The sequence below is a fragment of the Octodon degus genome, unplaced genomic scaffold, assembly GCF_000260255.1.
Source record: "Octodon degus isolate 3935 unplaced genomic scaffold, OctDeg1.0 scaffold00155, whole genome shotgun sequence".
Classification (NCBI taxonomy): domain Eukaryota; kingdom Metazoa; phylum Chordata; class Mammalia; order Rodentia; family Octodontidae; genus Octodon; species Octodon degus.
Window position 1 is genome coordinate 6,086,739 of NW_004524731.1, and position 19,295 is coordinate 6,106,033.

Sequence of the window (19,295 nt, forward strand, 5' to 3'; positions counted from 1 at the left end):
TACCTGTATTACCCAGAGTTGTGCTGTTCTTCCCTGCTGTACCCAGGGCTGTGCTGTTCTTCCCTGCAGTACCCAGGGCTGTGCTGTTCTACCTGCATTACCCAGGGCCGTGCTGTTCTTCCCTGCAGTACCCAGGGCCGTGCTGTTCTTACCTGCAGTACCCAGGGCAGTGCTGTTCTTACCTGCAGTACCCAGGGCAGTGCTGTTCTTACCTGCAGTACCCAGGGCTGTGCTGTTCTACCTGTATTACCCAGAGTTGTGCTGTTCTTACCTGCAGTACCCAGGGCAGTGCTGTTCTTACCTGTATTACCCAGAGTTGTGCTGTTCTTACCTGCAGTACCCAGGGCAGTGCTGTTCTTCCCTGCAGTACCCAGGGCTGTGCTGTTCTACCTGCATTACCCAGAGTTGTGCTGTTCTTCCCTGCTGTACCCAGGGGCTTTGGTCTCCTTATCTGAGTGCCTAGAGCTGTGGGGCAGCAACTTGCCTACCAGGTCTCTCACTCAGTCTTCAGAGTGAGCAGAGGTTGACTGGACTCAGTGAGGTTCCTATGGGAACTCTAGAGCCTGTTTTAGTGCAACAGGGTACAGCTGTGGGAATTAGAATACTCCAAGGATGTAGCTAGTTGGGTATCATACTGTTTCTACTCCAGCAGTTAGTCAGAATATAGTGCCAATAAACAACTAAGAGAATTTTTAACAAATTCAGGTTATTTTTTTAATGAGCAGTCCAAAAGTTGTCTTTGGGTTTGGCAGTTTTTCAAATGGTACACTTCATCGGCTATGCAGAGGCCTATGGTTCGTGCATATACGCTCTCCACTAACTTTCCAGCTCAGTGTGAAGAGTAAACATGGGCGAGCATGGCCCTGAATTGGAGCCTGGGTAGAATATGTGGCTTGAGGTATGGGGCAGGAGTTGCATCGATTCAGATTTAGGGCTCTTCCCATGGCGAGAGGGCCTGTGTTTAGAGTGGGATCTCAGAGTTGGGTGGTTTTTTGTTTTGTTTTTTTTTTATTGTACTGGGATCGAACTCAGGACCTTGTGCTTGCCAGGCAGGCACTTAGGCCACTGAGCTATCTCCCCTTCCCTCAGAGTTGTTTAAATGAAGCTTCAGTTGTCCTTTTCTCTTTGACAGTTTCTTTGGGAGCTCTTGGAACACGTGAATAGCTGAGCCTTATTTGTTTTTCTTCCTTTAGTTAAAGGTACTGGAGATCATTGGCAAACCTCTAGCAGCTGCAGGGAAAAGCTAGGGATGCCTGCCTCAGAAGTGAGTGGAAATGGGGACACTCGGTCAGAACCTCAACCTTTCGTCCCAGTCAAGACATGGACATGGCTAATTTGGCAGAAGCTACAGAGCAGACCTGTGGGATACAGCCACAAGGGAACAGCATGGCTGCAGGCAGGAGCATGCACGATGGCCCTGCAGCACAGCCCCGGGCCAGTGGAATCCCTGCTTCTCCACCCCAGAGCCGAGCCCCAGGCCACTGATGCACATGGGGCCCAGTCTCTGCGGCATGCCTCTCTCCAGCGTGATTGCAGAACATGCTGCTCTGTGCTTCCCGGAAGGGCTTAGCACTAACACTGCCTTGGAGGCTGGCCAGTGTGCTGAGGTTCCCAGTCTCCCTGTGGTCCTCCCATGGCCAGACAAGGTCCTTGACCTTGAAATGATTAGAATTAAGGGGCACTCAGAGATGGGCCTGAGTAACATCAGGTACATGGAGAGGGAGAAGGCTGAGGGGACAGTGGCCATGCTGAATCTGAGAGGTCAGGCAAGAACTATGCATGTAGAAAATGGAGAACTGTGGGGAAGAGGTGGAAAAGTATTTTAAACAAGCTGGGCTTGGCAGGCTGAAGAGAGGAATTTGAAGTCTTGGCAGCACAAGAGGAAATCAGGTCCATGCAAGTACAATTTAGCCTTGTTTCTAGGTCACTGACCACTGAAAATTTTGTGTCTTTGCCTTTTTCTTCCTCTCCCTCCTGTCTGTGTGTCCATTCACCCTCCAAAGCCTTCCCTAGAAGTTACTATATGTAAGTACTCATAGCTTTCCCCTCTGGCTACAGGACACTGGGATAGCTTTGTATGGCCACAGTAGTACCCTCCTGAGACTCCAGAGAAGAAAGCAGGTGATGGGCACTGCAGAGTCGCAGACAAGCACAACAGGGAGCAGAAATGTTCTCCCTGCCCACAGTGTTTCCTCATGTGGAGTCACAAAGGCATATGTGTCCACTAACAGAGACCAGCCAGGCTTCAGCATTCAGAAGTGAATTCATAGCGTCTGTGATTGCCTGTTTTCCTGTTCAGAGCCACAGTGGAAAAGGTGTTGAAACTGATTTTAAGGCAGCATGATAATATTCCATTAATCTAGTTGGAGAAACAGTAAGTTCCCTTCTCACTCAGATATCCCAAGCAGTTTCCCTAAATACCCTAAACATTTTGAAACACAAGCCTCTGAAGAATTTCTGCCTTGTGTCAAGCCCTTAACCTCCTGGTTGCTTCTCTCTGTATGTACTGCTTCACGTGTGGGTGAAGGTGTGTGGGTGTGAGGCATGTGGGTGCTGCACATACAGATTCTTGGTGGGGATTTTGTCATCCCATACACAGTACAGGTGCAACACAGATACACAGGGAAGTGATGCCAGAGTCGGCACACATGTGATGCCCATCACAGTGCTCTGTCCAGGGTTGAAGGGACCTTGGGCTGCACTCCTAGGTATGGGAAGACAGATGGGCCAAAGTGGCAGCCCATTGTCCTGGCAGCTGCTGGGCAGCCGGCGATCTGGTGGCACTGGCTACCATTCCCACTGACCACTTTTTTTTTTTTTTGTATTGTAGTACAGAGTCTACAGGGTCTCACTACATAGATGAGATTCATAGTGATCTGCCTGTGTTCAGCCTCCCAAGAGCTGGGGTTACAAGCGTGCACCACCACGCCAATCTCAGTCGCCATCTCAGCATGCCCCCCGGGGGTGGGGCCAGCACAGCATGCCAACAATCAAACCCTGACTGCTGTGTCTGCCTAAGCAGGTGCTTTAATCCACTGAGCTATGTGGCCAGCCCTTGACCACTTTTCCTGCATTTGGGATGATTGCAGTTTCTCCATTAGTTGCACTGTCCTTTCATATGGTCTCTGGTCATACCTGCATATCGGCCAGAGTACTGCATGGGCCCTGGCCCCTGGCCAGTAGGCCTGACTGCATCAGATGGCTTGTGGAGTGGTCACAGTGAGCCTGGATGGCAGTCAAAGCTTTCCAGTTTGCATATTTTAATGATGGCTGTCAGCCTGGGTTGGAACCTGGAGGTTCCAGCACTTGTTGGCCAAGGTCAGAGGAAGTTATGCAGCTAAACGGATTCAGGTTGAGGCTCCCTTCTTATGCTGGCTGCCCTATTACCACGTAGGGTCACATGGGCCTTCCAGATGCCAGCACTCGATCACTGACGACCAGATCTCTTCCTCTGTGGCCAGCACAAGACTCTGCGGGGGCAGGCAGGGTAAGTGCAGAGCTGGTCTCAGTCTCAAGGACCCTCCATCCTTTAGGACACCTGTATGTCAGCCGGGTAGGCCCCTGCCCACAGGACATCGGCCTAGGGTACTGGTTTCTGTACTTCTCTGATGGATTCCAACATAGTCCCTGGGCTTTTCTGAGCTATGTGTAAACTAGACGAAGGAAAGATGCCAAGCGTGAAGCTGTCTCTGAAGCCAAGTGCTGGCTCTGCACTTGGCCTCTGCTGATCCCTTGAAGTAGAACAAGGACAGTCCTGCCTATGTGCCAAGGAAGTAAGCACAATGCACAACGGTCCCGGGGGTCAAGGCTGGCATCCCAGCAGAGTCCTATGGCCCCCAGTACCTGGTTCGGGAGGTGCAGACCCCAACTGCAGGCCAACCATGATTTCTACATGGAGACAGAAAAGGCAGCGGGCTGGCTCCCTGTGACCACCAGTGAGTGGCATGAGCTCCTGTTTGGTGTGTGCCTGTCCCTGCTTAAACATGTGAATAAGCATTGGTGTGAGGAGACTGCCAAGTTCCATGTTCCACACTCGGTGCAAGTCATTACAGAACATGTATTCAGGAAACATCCTGACCCCGTGCTGGAGCTTCTTGCTGCTCTGGGGTCCCAGTGCACAGCGTCTCAACATCCTTGGTCCCAGGGACCTGTCCTCCCCATGAGCACTTCTCATCTGCTGGGGTATACTCTATACCCCTGCCCTGCCCTGCCCTGCTTTTAGGTCACCTTGTAACCATCGTCCATCTTAGCAGTCAAATAAGACAGCGATTTTTTTTTTTTTGTTTTCTAGAAGATTCTTGTAAGATGGGGTCTGGTGCTGTGTTTTCTGTTGCTGTAGCAGAGCATCTGAGACTGGGTCACGTAAAATGAACAGGAGTTCCAAGGTCATAGGGCCTCTAGGCCAGGCCGTCTCCAGCAGAGGGCAGAGGGAAGGGCAACATGGAGTGGACAGGGCCCTTGCTCTCATGTCAGGGCTCCGCTCCCATGACAGGGACACATGTCCACTTGGGAGGAGAGAGCCCGTGCCTCCTGGCCACTCCCAGAGTTCTCGTACCTCAAGAGGATTGCACTGTACTACGTTACCCACATGTACACTGTTTGTAAAGCTGGTTTTATTCTGATTTTTTATTTCCAAATGTTATTAAATAAGTTCATCTGTCGTGGACCTGGCCTGGGTGCTGGTCTCTCCACTGTGCAGATGTCCTCGGCCCTCATTCCTGAGAGTTCTGGTCACCCCATTGTACGTTCATATCCTCCTGTGTCCTGGTGAGAGTGTGCTTCCTGCTGTGCCCTACTGACTCGTCTTGGTGTCCTCTAGGTCCCCAAGACTCAATGGCATCATACCCCTGAGGCAAGAATGGAAATTGAATCCAGTAATGTGATCTGTAAAGTGAGATCTTTAGTTCCTTTTTATCCCCTCCCCTGCCCTGTTTTTAAGCAGACTTTGTGTATTTGATTAATGTTATTGCCTTTGAATCATTCACATGATCATGCTTAATACAAAATGAGTGTTTTTTTATCACTGTCATTATGTGAGAATACAGCATATTAGCCTCAAAAGAGATTTGTTTGACTTCAGCCTACACATTACAGCGGGATCTCCATGTGGTTCCACATATTCACAGGTAGCATTTTCATCCTGGAAACTGTGCTTCTGAGTTGTCTTTTTTTTATCAGCCACATGTGTAACTTGCTGTTTGAATGTGGAAAGTTCCAAGTTCTGTGGTCTGACCATTATCTGAGTAGTTTTATCTAGAACTCACAGAAAAGTTTCTACAACTACTACTTTAATACTTAAATGAAGTAAAGTATCAACCTTAAAAACTACTGTGTGGGCAGACCTGATAGCTCAGCAAACTAAAGAACCCACTTAGGTAGAGTGAAGTGGCCAGGGTTCGATCTCTGAAGAGCTGTGCCGGCCCCACCCCCGGGCACGGAGGATTGAGACTGGGTGCAGTGGCATACGCCTATAATCCCAGTGCTTGGGAGGCTGAAAACAGTAGAATCACAAGTCCGATCTACATAGTGAGACCCTGTAGACCCTGTACTAAATGCAGGAAAAGAAAACTATTGTGTAAGAGTCTGTGAATTCTATTAAGTACGCCTTCCTTCAAGACGGTAAATTTTTTAATCTTTCTTTTATGTCATAACTAACATTTATTTACATTAGGCAGCTATACAATTAATTTTATATGTTTCTGTAAAGTAGAAAATAAATCCAACATTTATCCCAAGGATTTCCAGGAAGAATAGCCCATAAGAGAAAGTCCGCGGTGCACTGTGTATAGAGGTGGGTCATCGTGGGCCTGCAGATCACAGGGACACTGGCCAAGTGGGCCAGAGGTAGAGGAAGGGTGAGGACACTGTAGGGCTGAAGGTCATTCTTTGCCAAAAGGTGTCAAAGTCAGGGAGGTAGGTCCACCTCTGGGTACATGTCTGCTGTTTTTCTTGGTTCTGTGAGGTGACTGGGTTTGTAAGGTTTGTGTTCATAAGCACAGTCAGATCTAGCCAGGGAATGCTGATCTTATACCCAAACTGCTCACAGTAGGGAAGAGGTGCGCACCTTCTGATTTCCACGCAGGGCAGGTGATGATGTTTTATAGGACAGGGGTGGGCACGAGGGTTGCATGGCACTGGATTGTGGGGACTAATGGCACCATGGCCCCCACCTTCACACTGGCATAGCTTCCACTGGTCACACGTGGCTCTCGCACTTGGATCATCCTGGAAAATAAAAACCTAAGATTTGGCTCCTCATCCCTTGAGCCATCCTAGAGTCATGCAGAGCAGAGGACAGATGAAGTCACATGAGGCGCTCCTGAAGTGCCGCCGATGGTTTGATACTGGGGTGATGAAGGTGGGGGAATTGCAGGGAGGACCAACTGCTGAGGTGTGTGAGTGGGGTGCAGGGCCACAGGAAGGCAAGACTGTCTGAGCACTGTAGCAGCTACAGCTCTCACCAGTCATGCCTGCCGAATGCACCTGGCCCAACATCCAAGGCAGGGTCTCCTGGGGCCACAGCAGGTGCCGTGGGCATTAGCCCTGACTCGGCCTGCCAAGTCCCTGCTGAGCGCACTATGCCTAATGCCCTGGACATCAGTGCTGTGCCCCCACAGCTGCATATTCACATCCTCACCTGCGAACATGGCCTGCCCCAGGTGGGAGTGGACACGTGGGTGGTGCTTTGCTTCTTCTGCAGAGAAGTGACTTTGCTCAGGAATCAAATCTGATTCCTGCTGAGGCTGCCAGAGCCACATGGTACAGCCAAAGATTATAGTGCAGGATTACAGTTCACAAACTGGATTCTTTCCACAAGTCTGATCACCAACTGAATTGGACAAGAACCAAGTCACATTTCCCCATTAAGCTCAACATTGAACCTAACCATTGAATTTAATTTAATTCTCATCCAATTTGGTTGGATTAGAACACATTTCATGATCGTTGGCTTTTCCCACCTGGAAATATGTTATATGTTAGTATTTGAAGTAAATATTTTTGGGCATATAAATTCCAAAATGGGTTACTAGGGCCCTATCTGTAATTTACAACGTGTATCTTTTGTTGAGAAACAAGAGTTTTGGAAAGAAAATGACAAGAGACTGGGCATGGTGGTGCACACCTGTAATTCCAGCTCTTGGGAGACTGTAAACAGGCAGATCACTACGAGTCCAATGTAGTAGTGAGACCCTGAACACTCTAGAGACCCTACCCTAAAATACAAAGAAAAGAAAAAATGACATCACACACCAATAGGGAATTTAACTGGGCCACAGCCCTCTAACATCTTCTTTCGGTAATGGTTCTTATGGCCTCTGTTCTTTGTTAGATCAGAGAATGTTGTCCTGGCCAGCTCCCTCCATTAGGACTTGGAGAAAATTATGGGGTTGCAACTGTGAGATATGTGGGTGTGTTAGGAAGTTATCCAGGACTCTTGGAAATGATGGTAAAGTTGCTTCCTTTGGACTGTCTGGTAGGTACAGGGACCAAGGAAATGGGGTCTTGGTGGGAAAGGAGTACAGCTCAATTCGGCACAGGCCAGAGGGAGGGTAGCCAGGGAGCAGGTTGGGGTGGATGGAAATACTTTGGGAGCCATTGGTGAGGTGAATTCTAGGGGACCTAACAGGACAGGGCAGGGTTACAGATGTCCCCTGGAGTTGGTGGGGATGAGGAAGTAGATCAGGAGTCCAAGATGACAGCTGTAGACGGTGACTAAATATCAGGGAGAGTTCTGGGCAAACTGGCTTAGCAGGGTTCTTACTAAGACTGGGTTTACAAGGGTGTGCCCTGATGGTCTGGAAGGGGCTGAGGAGTCTGTCTGCAGTTGGCCAAGCACAGAATCATAGTTGTTAGTTTTATTTCCTTAAAGTTTTAGTAGAAATCACTGGCCAGTCAGCCTGACATTCTTTTGTTTTGTTGAAATAGGGTCTTGCTATAGCCCAGGCTGGCCTTCACAATTCCCAACCTACCAGAAAGATTTAAGTTTAAAAATGTGTATAGAAGGGTTAAATTTTGTTTCTTTGTGTGACCATGTGGTAAATTACAGCTTCTTAGAAGTCTCCATTGCCTGCAGATTATCGAATGTTTTGAGCGGTTTAAAGTGTACTTTTGTCAGCTTTCTGCCCTCTGAGTGCGGGCTTACCCACGTGGCCTGGGCTGCTGAGGAGTTTGGTAGTTTTTCCTGTCTCTTCCTGTCCTTGACCAATCTTTCCAGTCTTCCAGTGTCTCTCTACAAAATGTTCTTTCTTGTTGATTTCCCTACTATATTATTTTCTCCTCTTGTTTTTATTATTTCTTTCCTTCTAACTGTTGGGTTTTATTTGCTGTTTTCTAGCTTTGTAAAATGGATGCTTACATCATTGATTTTTAGCCTTTCTTCTCCCCTGGTATTTTTAAGACTATAAATTTCCCTCTGAGTAGGACACAGTGGCAGACTATAAATTTTGAGATGTCATAATCTCATGAAGCTTAAAATAATGTTTTCTTTATTATAGAAACAGTATGTCCTCAGTGCCCTCAACTTGGAAATAAGACAGGCACAGTAGGAGCGGCAAGCATCCCCGGGTACCTCACTCAGGGCAACCACGTGGGTGTCCAGGACATGGACTTAGGGTTTCTTTCAAGTGGATATTAAGCTGTCCTTTTTATTTTTTTTTATTTTTTTAAAATTATTTATTTGTGTGTGTGTGTGTGTGTGTGTGTGTGTGGCCAGCTCAGCCCACCAGGGGGCGGGCTGGCTGACATGTGGTGCTGGAGGATCGAACCGTGGTCCCTGTGCTTTGTTGAGCTTGTTCTAAGTAGGCGCTTTAGACCACTGAGCCATCTCACCAGCCCTAAGCTGTCCTTTTTAAAGCCCCCACACACACACTATAAGAAGGTGGATAAATACTTCGTTTTAGAACCTTTGTGCTACCTCTTCACACATTAAAAAATAAAAAGACACCAATAAGGATAATTTGTTCTCTTGTTAAACTGGGCCTGGGAAATAATTACTCTTCAATTTTTAAGTGGGTATAAGACTATTATGATTTTCTGTTTCTTCTTGGCATCATTTGATAAATTGTATTTTTCTCAAAAGTACCCATGTTTTGAGCATGAATATTTTATAGACTTGCTCAAGAATTAGCTATTCAGAAAGATTTGGAATCAGCATCAGTCTGTCAGCCAAGCTTAGCAGGGCCTGGTTATCAATTCATGCTTACAAATGAAATGGAAAATTACAGTATTCAAAAACCTAGCAGCGATTGAGGAAAGTGATAAAACATACTAATTATGGGCTAGCCCATAATCTTTATGTCATGATTTTATGAGGATTAGTTTTGGCTTTATGCCAAATTTGAGGTAGCAGTCGGTTTCATAGCTACAGTTGCTAAGTGTATCAGGAGAAAACCTAGACTCATTTAAAAATAGCAGTGGAATTGTTCACCGTCCCAAAACACAGTATCTAAGCTGCCAGTGGCACAGCGCTGGGAAGGAGCTGTAGAGGTGCGTGTCATGTGAGAGGGCGAGATCCGAGGACGGTGAGAGCAGAGTGTCCCGAGTGTCCTCACTCTCGCTGGGGCTGGGCTGTGCGCACAGACACGTGGTGTATGGGCGAGGGGACAGCCCTGGCTCTGTAGCTGTGCTCTCGTCATTCTGCGGACAGCGCTGTTGAGGCTATTAGGTGGCATGTGGGAGCCGCTTTGAAGAGCCAGATGTGGAAGGCAGATCAGGCACGTTCTGATTTCACAGGAAGAGTAAAGCCCTTACGTGCAAGTTATAGGAAAAGAGGATTTTATTCAATAATACATTATGTCTTGATTTCCCATAAGAATCTGTGATGGGGTCATGTACGGCTAAGGAAAACTGAACAAGAATTTCCTAAAAATGAGAATTATCTAATAACCAAGCACAGTGAGGCATGGCAGCCAGTTCTGCAGATGTAGATCTGCTCAGGCAAGCTCTGGGGAGGTGTGAGCCGTGGTGACAGGACTGCATGTGGGCATGGTTTCCGTGCTTGGTGACTTTCAAGGGTGTGCAGGCCTGGCCATGTGCAGTGTGGAATTTCAGTGTCCACATGCACCTTCAAGTGCTGCTGCCTTCTGTCAGCCATGCCCAGAGCCCGTTACTCATGGAGAACTTCCCTATCATGTGATAGGACTGATGCGCTAGGCATTCTCCTCTTGACCACCACTCCTGCCTGCTGACTTTGCTTCCTCCCTGTTCTCGTCCTGGTCCACCTGTCCTGCGCTACACAGCTCCCTCAAGCACACACATCTCAACCATGGGATCTCCTCCCAGTTAGTGTGGATGGTAGCAGTTTGAAGTCAGCTGTACTAGGAGTATTTACACCAGGGAAACTGGCAAGAGGTACAACGCAGGAGTTTTCTAAACAGTTAGCTGGCTTGTAACCATTTACTAGCACACCACTGACTTATTTCACATATGCACCAACTTCCCCTATCCCAGCGCCCAGACTGAGTCTTCACTTCAAAATGTAACCTGTTGTTGATTTAGATGGGCAAGTCCTCACTATTTATAGTTTATCCTTACTCACAAGAAATTCATAAAAGATACTAAAATGAGTGCAAACAATGTGAGAATTCATGAGTTTACCCCCCAAGGTCATAGGAATGAAATTTTACATCCAACACAACAACTCTTACATTCTTAAAAATATACTGGAGGTCACAATTGTAACAACTCTGTATGCACACACCTTTTGGAGGAAAAAGTGGGCTATTAATTTGTATTATCATTAGTCTAAAGATCCTTTAGACTGTAATTACTGTGGAGTAAAATTGAAAATTCTTGATATAAATAGCTTACATTCCTTTTCCATACAACTATCAAGTTCTGAGGAAAATGTGTTTATCCTAATGTGTTTGTTATGGTCCCACTGTGCTGTTATGGTCCCACTGTGCTGTTAGGGTCCCACTGTGCTGTTAGGGTCCCACTGTACTGAATATTGTTGCATTTTAATACTTCAGCAGATCAGGAGCCCCATGATCAACCAAAGAAAAGAATTAGAAAGCATAAACTGAAGAGAAAATTCAAAAATTCCAATAATCATGTAGAACAAGCAGAATTAGAGCAACAGCGGAGCCTTTTACAAGCAGAATTACCACAGCATACAGATGGACCCACAATAAGCAAAAATAAGAAAAGGAAGCTGAAAAAGAAACAGCAGATTAGAAGGAAGAGAGCCGCCGGCTTAGTGACCAAGGCCTCCAGTGTGAGCTTCACATACCAGCCTGAGGAGACTGGCAGTGAACAGGAAGACATCTCCTGGCCTGCTGGAGGTGGGGCCGCCAGTGCCACGGAGGAGGCTGCAGAAGGCACCAGTGCAGAGGCTGACACAGCCCCCAGCCAGGAAGACATGGAGACCACCAACCGGAAGGCCGAGGGCATTCTGAAATTTCTGCAGTCAACTCGGGAAATGTATTTCTATGATGGTAGGTTTTTCTTCTTACTGTCCTTTGTTTAATGGTACCCACTTAATATTTTGTAAATTAACCAAGTACAATAAAATATTTAGATGTTTACAATGTGGAGCACATAAGATATTCAAAGTAAATAATTAGTGTTGAGGCAAAATCAAAATATTATCATTGTTTCCACCAAAGAGTTTGTGCTGTGTCTCCTTGGCGTGAAAGGGTTGGGCTTGGTGATCATTTGGAGTAGCGATTTGTATTAATATTCACATTTATGTAAGTCTTCATTAACAACCAGTAGGAAAAACACAGGCGCTCACTAGGAGCTGATGCAGTGACCCCAGGATGAGGCCCTCCAAACCAGTCCCCTTCCTATTTTCATGCTAGCTATTTATTGATTTACTGATTTATTTTAATTTTTTTGGCAGAACTGGGAATTGAACTCAGACCCTTGCGCTTGCCAGGGAAGCGCTTATTCCACTGAGCCGTCTCCCCGGCCCCATCATGCTGTTTAGGACGTCCTAGGGGCCCACATGTCAGAAGCACATTTGACAGGCGCTGGGGAGCACCAGAGAAGTGTCGCTCTACAGTACCGTGCGAAGCAAGTGACTGGTTTAAACACCAGTGCAAGTCAGTTTTAGCCAGTACAATCGCAGCAGCTGACATGCACCCCATCCTCTTTAGCAGCTTTATCAGCAGTTTCAGCCAGTTGGAAATACATGTAACAGATACCAAAATGACACAGATAAGAGGGCACAACAACACTGCAGAGAGAAGCAGAACCCCCATGCTGAATCTGATAGGGCGAGTGGCCATGCTGAGAATAACAGGAAAAGCCAGTTTATAAAGTCTGCCAGGCATGGCACATGTCTTAATCCCAGCACTCAGGAGGCTAGGCAGGAGCATCGCTGTGAGTTTGAGACCAGTCTGGGCTACAGAGTGAATTCGAGGTCAGGCTGAACTACAGAGCAAGACCCTGTCGAGAAACTAGGTAAATAAAATGTCTGAAGCTTCCTTGGAGATCAAAGTCTGCCTTTAGCTTATAAAGGTGAAACCAACACTGCATTTGTAAGTGAGGCTTACTCCTCTCAGGTGTCTCCAAAGACACGGATTCAGCTGTCCGTGTGGAAGCTGCTGAAGAGCTGTTCCGCTGTCTTGAGTCTCGCCACATGACCCCCTCGGATGTGCTCATTCTGGACCATATGAAAACGCTGCTCCTTTTGCACGACACAGCAAGGCTGCGGCGGGCCCTGGAGCTGCTCCCGGAGCACTGCACCATGCCTCGCAGTGAGTACCACACGTGCTCCACACACACGCTGGCCGTGGTTTCCCTGGAAGCCCACCAAACAGCAGAGGGTCAGGAGAAAGCACCGCCCATGTCCTGGGGAGCAGAGAGTCCCACAACGAGTAGGTTTCATGTGCCTCTACTTGATACAGAATTTCTCACAATACTTGCACAAGTATCTGGGCCATCTAATTTTCAAACTTCTGAACTATGACTATGAGAGACAATTTTTCCAAGTTTAAACAATATTAGAACTCATGTCTTTCCCTACTGCTAGATGACTAAGGTGGATTGTTTTTACCCTCTAAACATCTTGGTACCTCCTTAAACCCCTCGAGTTGAAAGATTACGTTTTCGTGGTAACTTTTCTAATGATTACCTCCCCAGTATTGGTGGGGTTCCCATTCCCTGCAAGTTGTATGCCAGGGCCATTGTGGGGACACGCAGAAACCTCAGGTGCTGCAGGCAGAGGAAGCACTGCCCCGCAGGCAGCACTGGGCAAGTTCCATAGGAGTGAGAACGGGAGGAACCTGCCACCAGCTAGGTAAAGCTCCTAGATAGGTGACACATACGTCCATCCTGAGACTTCACTGTGGGCGAGGGCCAGCATGCACTCTAAAAGGCAGATGCAAACCAAGTCAAGGAACAGTGTAGCTGTCACAGTGTGCCCTGGGAGAGCAGACAAGCAAATGACAGATGAAGAGCATTTGATTTTTAGGCAGGGGAGGTCATCCTGGGTTGCATGTGTACACCTACCTGTGATGCAAGCAGCCAGGAACGGGCTTGTGAAGGGGAAGATGGAAGCTCTGCCCTCAGGAGCTTGTGTCTGAGTGGTAGAGCCAAAAGGAGCCTGGTGGGAGGCGGGGGCATGAGGCTGGGGAAAGAGCAAGGAGCAGGTGTTCTTGCAGCCAGGTGTGGTCTTTCTGAGACAGCAGTGACCCGTGAGGCAGTACAGAAGAAACTGCAGTGGAGCTGTCTGGCTCTAGGGGCCATGGAACATGTGGGCTTTTACTTAGAGAAGCAGGAAGCTTCTGGCAGGCTTAGTGGCAGGCTCACTTCCTTTACGGGTCTCTGGGCTGCTGGGTCGAGACCAGAGTAGACGGAAACTTACATATGATCCTGTCTTCTAGAAAGTCGGTTCCCTTTCAGCATGCAGTAGGATTGCACTTGAAGCTTTTCTGTATCATGCTATTTGGTCAAATAAAATCTAGTAAATGATGAAGCTTTGTATTCAAACCCTGGATTTGTCTAGTGCCTATTTGACCTGCATAACTCTTTGAAACTTTATGAAGTTAAGTGGTAGCTCTGTCTTTCCTCTTCATAAGCATAGCACTTATAATTAGTTACAAAATGTTTTCTGTTTATCTCACTTTTCTCTTCCCTGGCCCAGGAATTTTTTACTAAATCATAGACACTTCCTCTGTGTAAGAGGCAAACATCTTTCACAAGGTCCATGCATGGCTTTCACAGTGCTGGGACTACGCCAGTGCCCAGGAGCAGGGTGGATCTCATGTTCCCATGTAGCCTTTCTTTTTTTTTTTTTTTTTTGCAGAACTAGGAATTGAACTCAGTCCCTTGTGCTTGCCAGGGAAGCGCTTATTCCACAGAGCCATCTCCCCGGCCCCTCCCATGTAGCCTTGAGTCATCAGTGAGCGTGCCACAGGGCAGAGCTGGCACTTGCTGCGTTGCTGTCACGTGCAGGCACTGAGAGGTGCTGTAAGAATCATCCTGTCTGAGGAGAGGAGGCTTGCAGATGCACCTGCCCTGGGCAGAAGAGCACTGCCTTGGGAGGGTCTTGGAGTGGCTTCTGTGGGGTGGGTGGAAGACCAAGCACTCTCCCCACAGTGCCCCATCTCTGGATTTGATCTGGTTTGGAAGTGAAGCGTCTGCATCAGAGCAGTGGACCAACTCCAGGGCTGGGTCAGGAGGTGTCTTCCTCTGCCCCTGCCTGCAGGCTTGGTGTGCATTCTCCATGAGTGACAACTGTAGAAGTAGCAGGTCCTTTGTGAACTAGATCCTAGAATCTTCCCATGTTGTGAAGTCTGCGTTTAGGGGAACCAGTAACCAAGCTTAGGACCTCACACTTGCCAGGCAGGAGCTGTGCAGCCGAGCTGTATACCCTGTCTTGTAAAGCCTCCATTCGAGGAGACCGAACTTACAGTGACAGCCCTTCTCCGGGAAGCCACGGGAGGGTTGCAGGTGATGCCAGAGAGGCTCTGGCTCCTGCTGCGCTTGTGCAGCACTGACCCCATGGGGGCTGGAGGCTGTGCGAGCACTCAGCCGCACTTGGATTCTAACCGCATTGCATTTGCCCGCCCTTGGCATGAAGTTGTGTTTCCTTTTCATTGCAGTCTGAATATAGCTTTCTTCCAGATCAGACTGTAGCCTTCAGTATTGTGCTCTGATTGTATAATGTGCAGACCCAGTAGAACTCGGGAGATCAGATAAATTGTGAATATTCTGAACAGCTACAAACTAGTGCTGACTTATTTCTCATCTTTGATTTTGTTTTTTGCTTTCCAGACCATGCCAGAGTAATCTCTGCTTTCTTTAATTACTGGATTACACATGTCCTTCCTGAGAAAAATAGTGAATAAAACCAGTATGTCACTTTAAGAAGAATTAATATTTACAAAAACAAATGTAAATGGCAAAGTTGGCTGAGAGTTCATTCTTATGTACAAAGAAGATTAAATTCCTAATATTTTATTTGTAACTCAAATCCTGGGGACTTTGAAGACATTTCTACCATATGATTTATTCCTGGGTAAGATTATGAGACTTTAAACATCAGAGACTTTAAATGAGAAATGGGATATAATTGAAAATTTCACCTGTTTGCAATTACATGTCTTGAATTACTACATAAAACTTGTTTTTCTGATTCCTCTAAAGCGTTGAAAAGGGGCACTGTATTAAACATAGAGTTGTGTTTCAGTTACTTTTTTCAAAATATACACCACCTAAAACTTAAGGAGGTGCTTATTTTAGCTCATGTGTCAGTCCCTTATCAGCCATTGCCAACAAAGGAACAGAGTGGCAGAGGGCTTGGCAGAGGAGTAGCTGCCAACCTCATGGCAGCCAGAAAGCAAAGAGAAAGAGGAGCAGGAAGAGAGAGAGTCTTCCGTCGGTGCCGTGCCACACTCTTCCCGCCAGACACCACCTGACGGCATCGGGTCACCTTCCTCCAGTCGCACTTACAAGCACGTCAGACTTTGGAGGACGGCTGGACATAAGTGACAACAACAGTTTAAAGTTGCTGTTCCTTTTTAATCAAGTTTTAAGTCATCTTGTACCTGAAAATCTTTGCTTTCAGGGTGCCTTAGGTATATTAAAAACCTCAAGTTAAAGTAGTTTGAATAAAACTGATTTTGTTCTTTTTTTTCTAAGTTGAAAGTAATGTCAAAAGCCTGTTTTTCCCAAGCTTTCCTGCTTTAGCTTTGCCCGTTTTTAGTATTCCTGACTTTTAAAAGTTAACAGTTAATTAGAATATCATTTTAGGAGGACATTGACCCTCCCCATGAAAATAACTTTGTTGTAATAGAAATATAGGTAGCGCAACATTCCCCTATTTTTAGGGTACTGTTGCGTATTTGGTGGCATCAGGTCCCTTTGTGAGGCCAGTAGCCATCACTGCTCTCATTCCGCTCTGTGGCTGAAGAGCGCTCCTCAGTGTGCATGTGAAGCGCATGGCACGTGTCCATCCGGCCGTCCGCTGACAGACATTTGGGTTGTCTCCCCTCTTGCCTGACATAAGCGGGTCTGCTAGGGATGTGTATGTACAAGACTATGTATGGATGTTTGTGTTGATTCTAAGGAGAACTGTGCCCCAATGGCAGCATAAGTGCCTGCCTGGCAAGCGCATGCTCCCGAGTTCTATCCCTGGTACCTAAAAAAAAAAAAACTGGAATTAGGACATGTAAATCCTCCAACTTGTTCTTTTTCAAGATTGTTTTACTATTTACAATCCTTGAGTATCCATATGAATTTAGGCTGGACTTTTGCTGTTGATGCAAAGAATGCTTTTTTTTTTTTTTTTTAAATCTGATATGGAAAGCATCCCCTTCCCCCTCAGCAGTAAATCCAGAATGATATCCTCTACCTCTCCACCACCTCTAAATTGAGTCAGGGGTGGTGTCTTTGGACCCTTGTGCTTTCCTCTCTGGACAGTCAAAGAGTGGAGATAGGCTTAGACTTGATTCTATAATCGGTCTGCATGCATGTGCTGGTGAAAGCTGGCTGTCAGCTGTGTCCTGCAGCAGTAGCTGAGACCTGAATGCTGGGCAGACTCAGAGGACTGGCCAAAGCACTTGGCTGCACAGCCCCTCTGCACCCAGCCGGTCGAAGCTTGGAGCCTCTGTGTGGAGGGAGAGGACAAAAGTGGTGGCACCATTGCTCCCAGGCCTCCAACAGAGATCTCTTCCATGATGTAGAACCTTTTGAAAAGAGGTAGTTCTGGAGGTGGGTCATCTCGAGACCAGTGGCCAGGTCATTCTTCCCAGCCCAGCTAGAGTTGGTGACTGGCTACAGGCAGACAAAGTATGTCATGACAACAGGAGGCGTGCATCTACCCAAATGTGATATTCTAAGGAAAAGCTACCTGAGAACAGAGCTGTAGGGCTTCACTGATCCATGTTTCGACATGGATCTTCTTGGAGAAGACAACATTGCCATCTGCTGCAGCATGCTGTCCTTCCTGCCTCTGACCCTCATCATGTGACTGAAGAATTCCTGCCACAAGGCATACTGGTCCTGGTCTATCTTCCCTCAGTGACACAAATCCTTCTTTCTCTGCAAGCTTCCTGTGTCTTCACAGGCCTGGGCTGTCCATGTACCAGGTGAAACCTACCATTTAAAGAACCTTTTCAGTATGTGTTTGTTGGCCAATATAAACATAAATATCAACAGACTCATAATCTTCTTAATTCTGAACTTCCAACTTGTATCTTTAGGCATGAACCATCACATCTTTAAAATGCTTGTGAATTAATGCACTGGTTTAGGAGCACAGGATTTGTGGACCCTTTACTTGATTTTACAGAAGTCCCAGTGACTCTTCCACTACATCCCTTCTTCTGACCCTAGAGTGCAGAGGCATAGGACCATTATTCACCAGGTAGGACAATCAGGGCTCACTAGTTTTATGTATCGTTCTAATTCCAAAAAGAAAACTACAGCTTCTAGAAAGCAAAGCAAATAAATCTTGTCTCTACTATGTCAGCATAAAAGAATGATCTGTTTATCCCATTGCAATTGAAAGTCAAGTTGGATCGTAATTAGATCAGTTTATTTCTACAGTGGTGCAAAATATGTGTGTGGCCGTGTAATTTATTTTCTGTTAACCTCAGGATTTAAGAGAGAAGCTCTTGAGGAGCGTTAAGAATGCTTGTGTCTCATGAGTATTGGCCATTGCAGCTGAGAGAAGAAAGCCCGGGTGTTTTCTGGACCTGTCGCCATCCCACCGACTCCCGTGGGCTTGCTGCTGCGTTTGCACAGCCCCGGTGGTGGGCGAGCGAGCACACACCTGTGCCTGCTGTCCTGGAGCTTCCTGGCCACGCCAGTGCCTGCCACTTTATCGTGCTGGGTTTTCCTTCTCTTCTCAGGGGATTGTGCCTTCCCACTGGCATCCAGCTCTGCTCTGGTGAGAACCTGATGGCCACATGCAGCATCAGACGAGATGCCTGCGCCTGCCCTGCCACACACGTGTGCAGCTCTGACCAGGGCCCCCATCTCCAAAACCCCACTTAACCCTATTGTTGTTTTGTTGCTGTTGTGTGTATTTTAGGGAAGGGCCTACAAGGTGTCCAGGGTCTCACTACTATTTTGGATTCAGTGATCCACCTGTTTACAGCCTCCCAAGACCTGGGATTACAGGCACGTACCACCATGCCCAGTCTCAGTTGCCATCTCAGCGCTCCTCGGGGGCGGGGCCAGCACAACAGGCCCAGGGATGGACTTCTCCCCTCTCCCCTATGCTTGCTTGCAGATGCTTTAATCCGCTGAGCTTTTCGGCTGGCCATAACCTTATTGTATTTTCCTCACAAGAGTCAGCAGTCAGCACAGCTAGGCTGGTCTTACATAGCTACTGTAGCTTTGTTCCTGTGATCATAGGACTGAGGTAGTATTCCGCATCTGACTGCTGGCTGAAGCTGCCCTCAGCCCCTCAAGGCCCTGGAGTCACAGCCATGTGACTTCTCCAAGTGTGGCAGCTGGCCTGCCCACCAGCCAGGAAGGACCTGTCTGTAAGTTTCTTCCCACAGGGATCTCCTAATACAGTGAGGCCCACTCAGGCAGTCCGCCTTTCACTGCATGTGAAGTAACTAGGTTACGACTGCAGAATCTCCTCACAGCAGTGACCTGTGGTATGGGCAGGTATGTGAACACACTTGGAGATGGTGAGGATGAGAGCTGACCCACCAAAAGCTGAGTGTGTGTGCCCATCCCTTCCCTTGCCACCATCCTGCTGTGACACTGTGGCTAGACCTGGCATTGTGGGTCCTTATGAGAGGAGGTCAGGGAGTATCCAAGTGGGTCTGAGACAAGATTCCTGGGAGAGAGCCTGTGCAAATGTGCTCACAGGGGAAACCAGTGGCATG

General features: G+C 47.4%; 1 protein-coding gene across 2 annotated transcripts in view; it reads left to right on the forward strand.

Annotated features, from left to right (window-relative positions):
• Nucleotides 1-16,095, forward strand: part of Erich1 (glutamate rich 1) — an 89,325-nt gene extending 73,230 nt beyond the window's left edge. For both annotated transcript variants that reach the window (XM_023702608.1, XM_023702609.1), the window contains 3 exons: nucleotides 10,971-11,435; nucleotides 12,507-12,701; nucleotides 15,223-16,095. In XM_023702608.1, the coding sequence (XP_023558376.1) occupies nucleotides 10,971-11,435; nucleotides 12,507-12,701; nucleotides 15,223-15,296 (734 nt within the window). In that variant the 3' untranslated portion in view covers nucleotides 15,297-16,095. The remainder of the gene's footprint in view (nucleotides 1-10,970; nucleotides 11,436-12,506; nucleotides 12,702-15,222) is intronic.
• The last annotated feature ends 3,200 nt before the right edge of the window (nucleotides 16,096-19,295 follow it).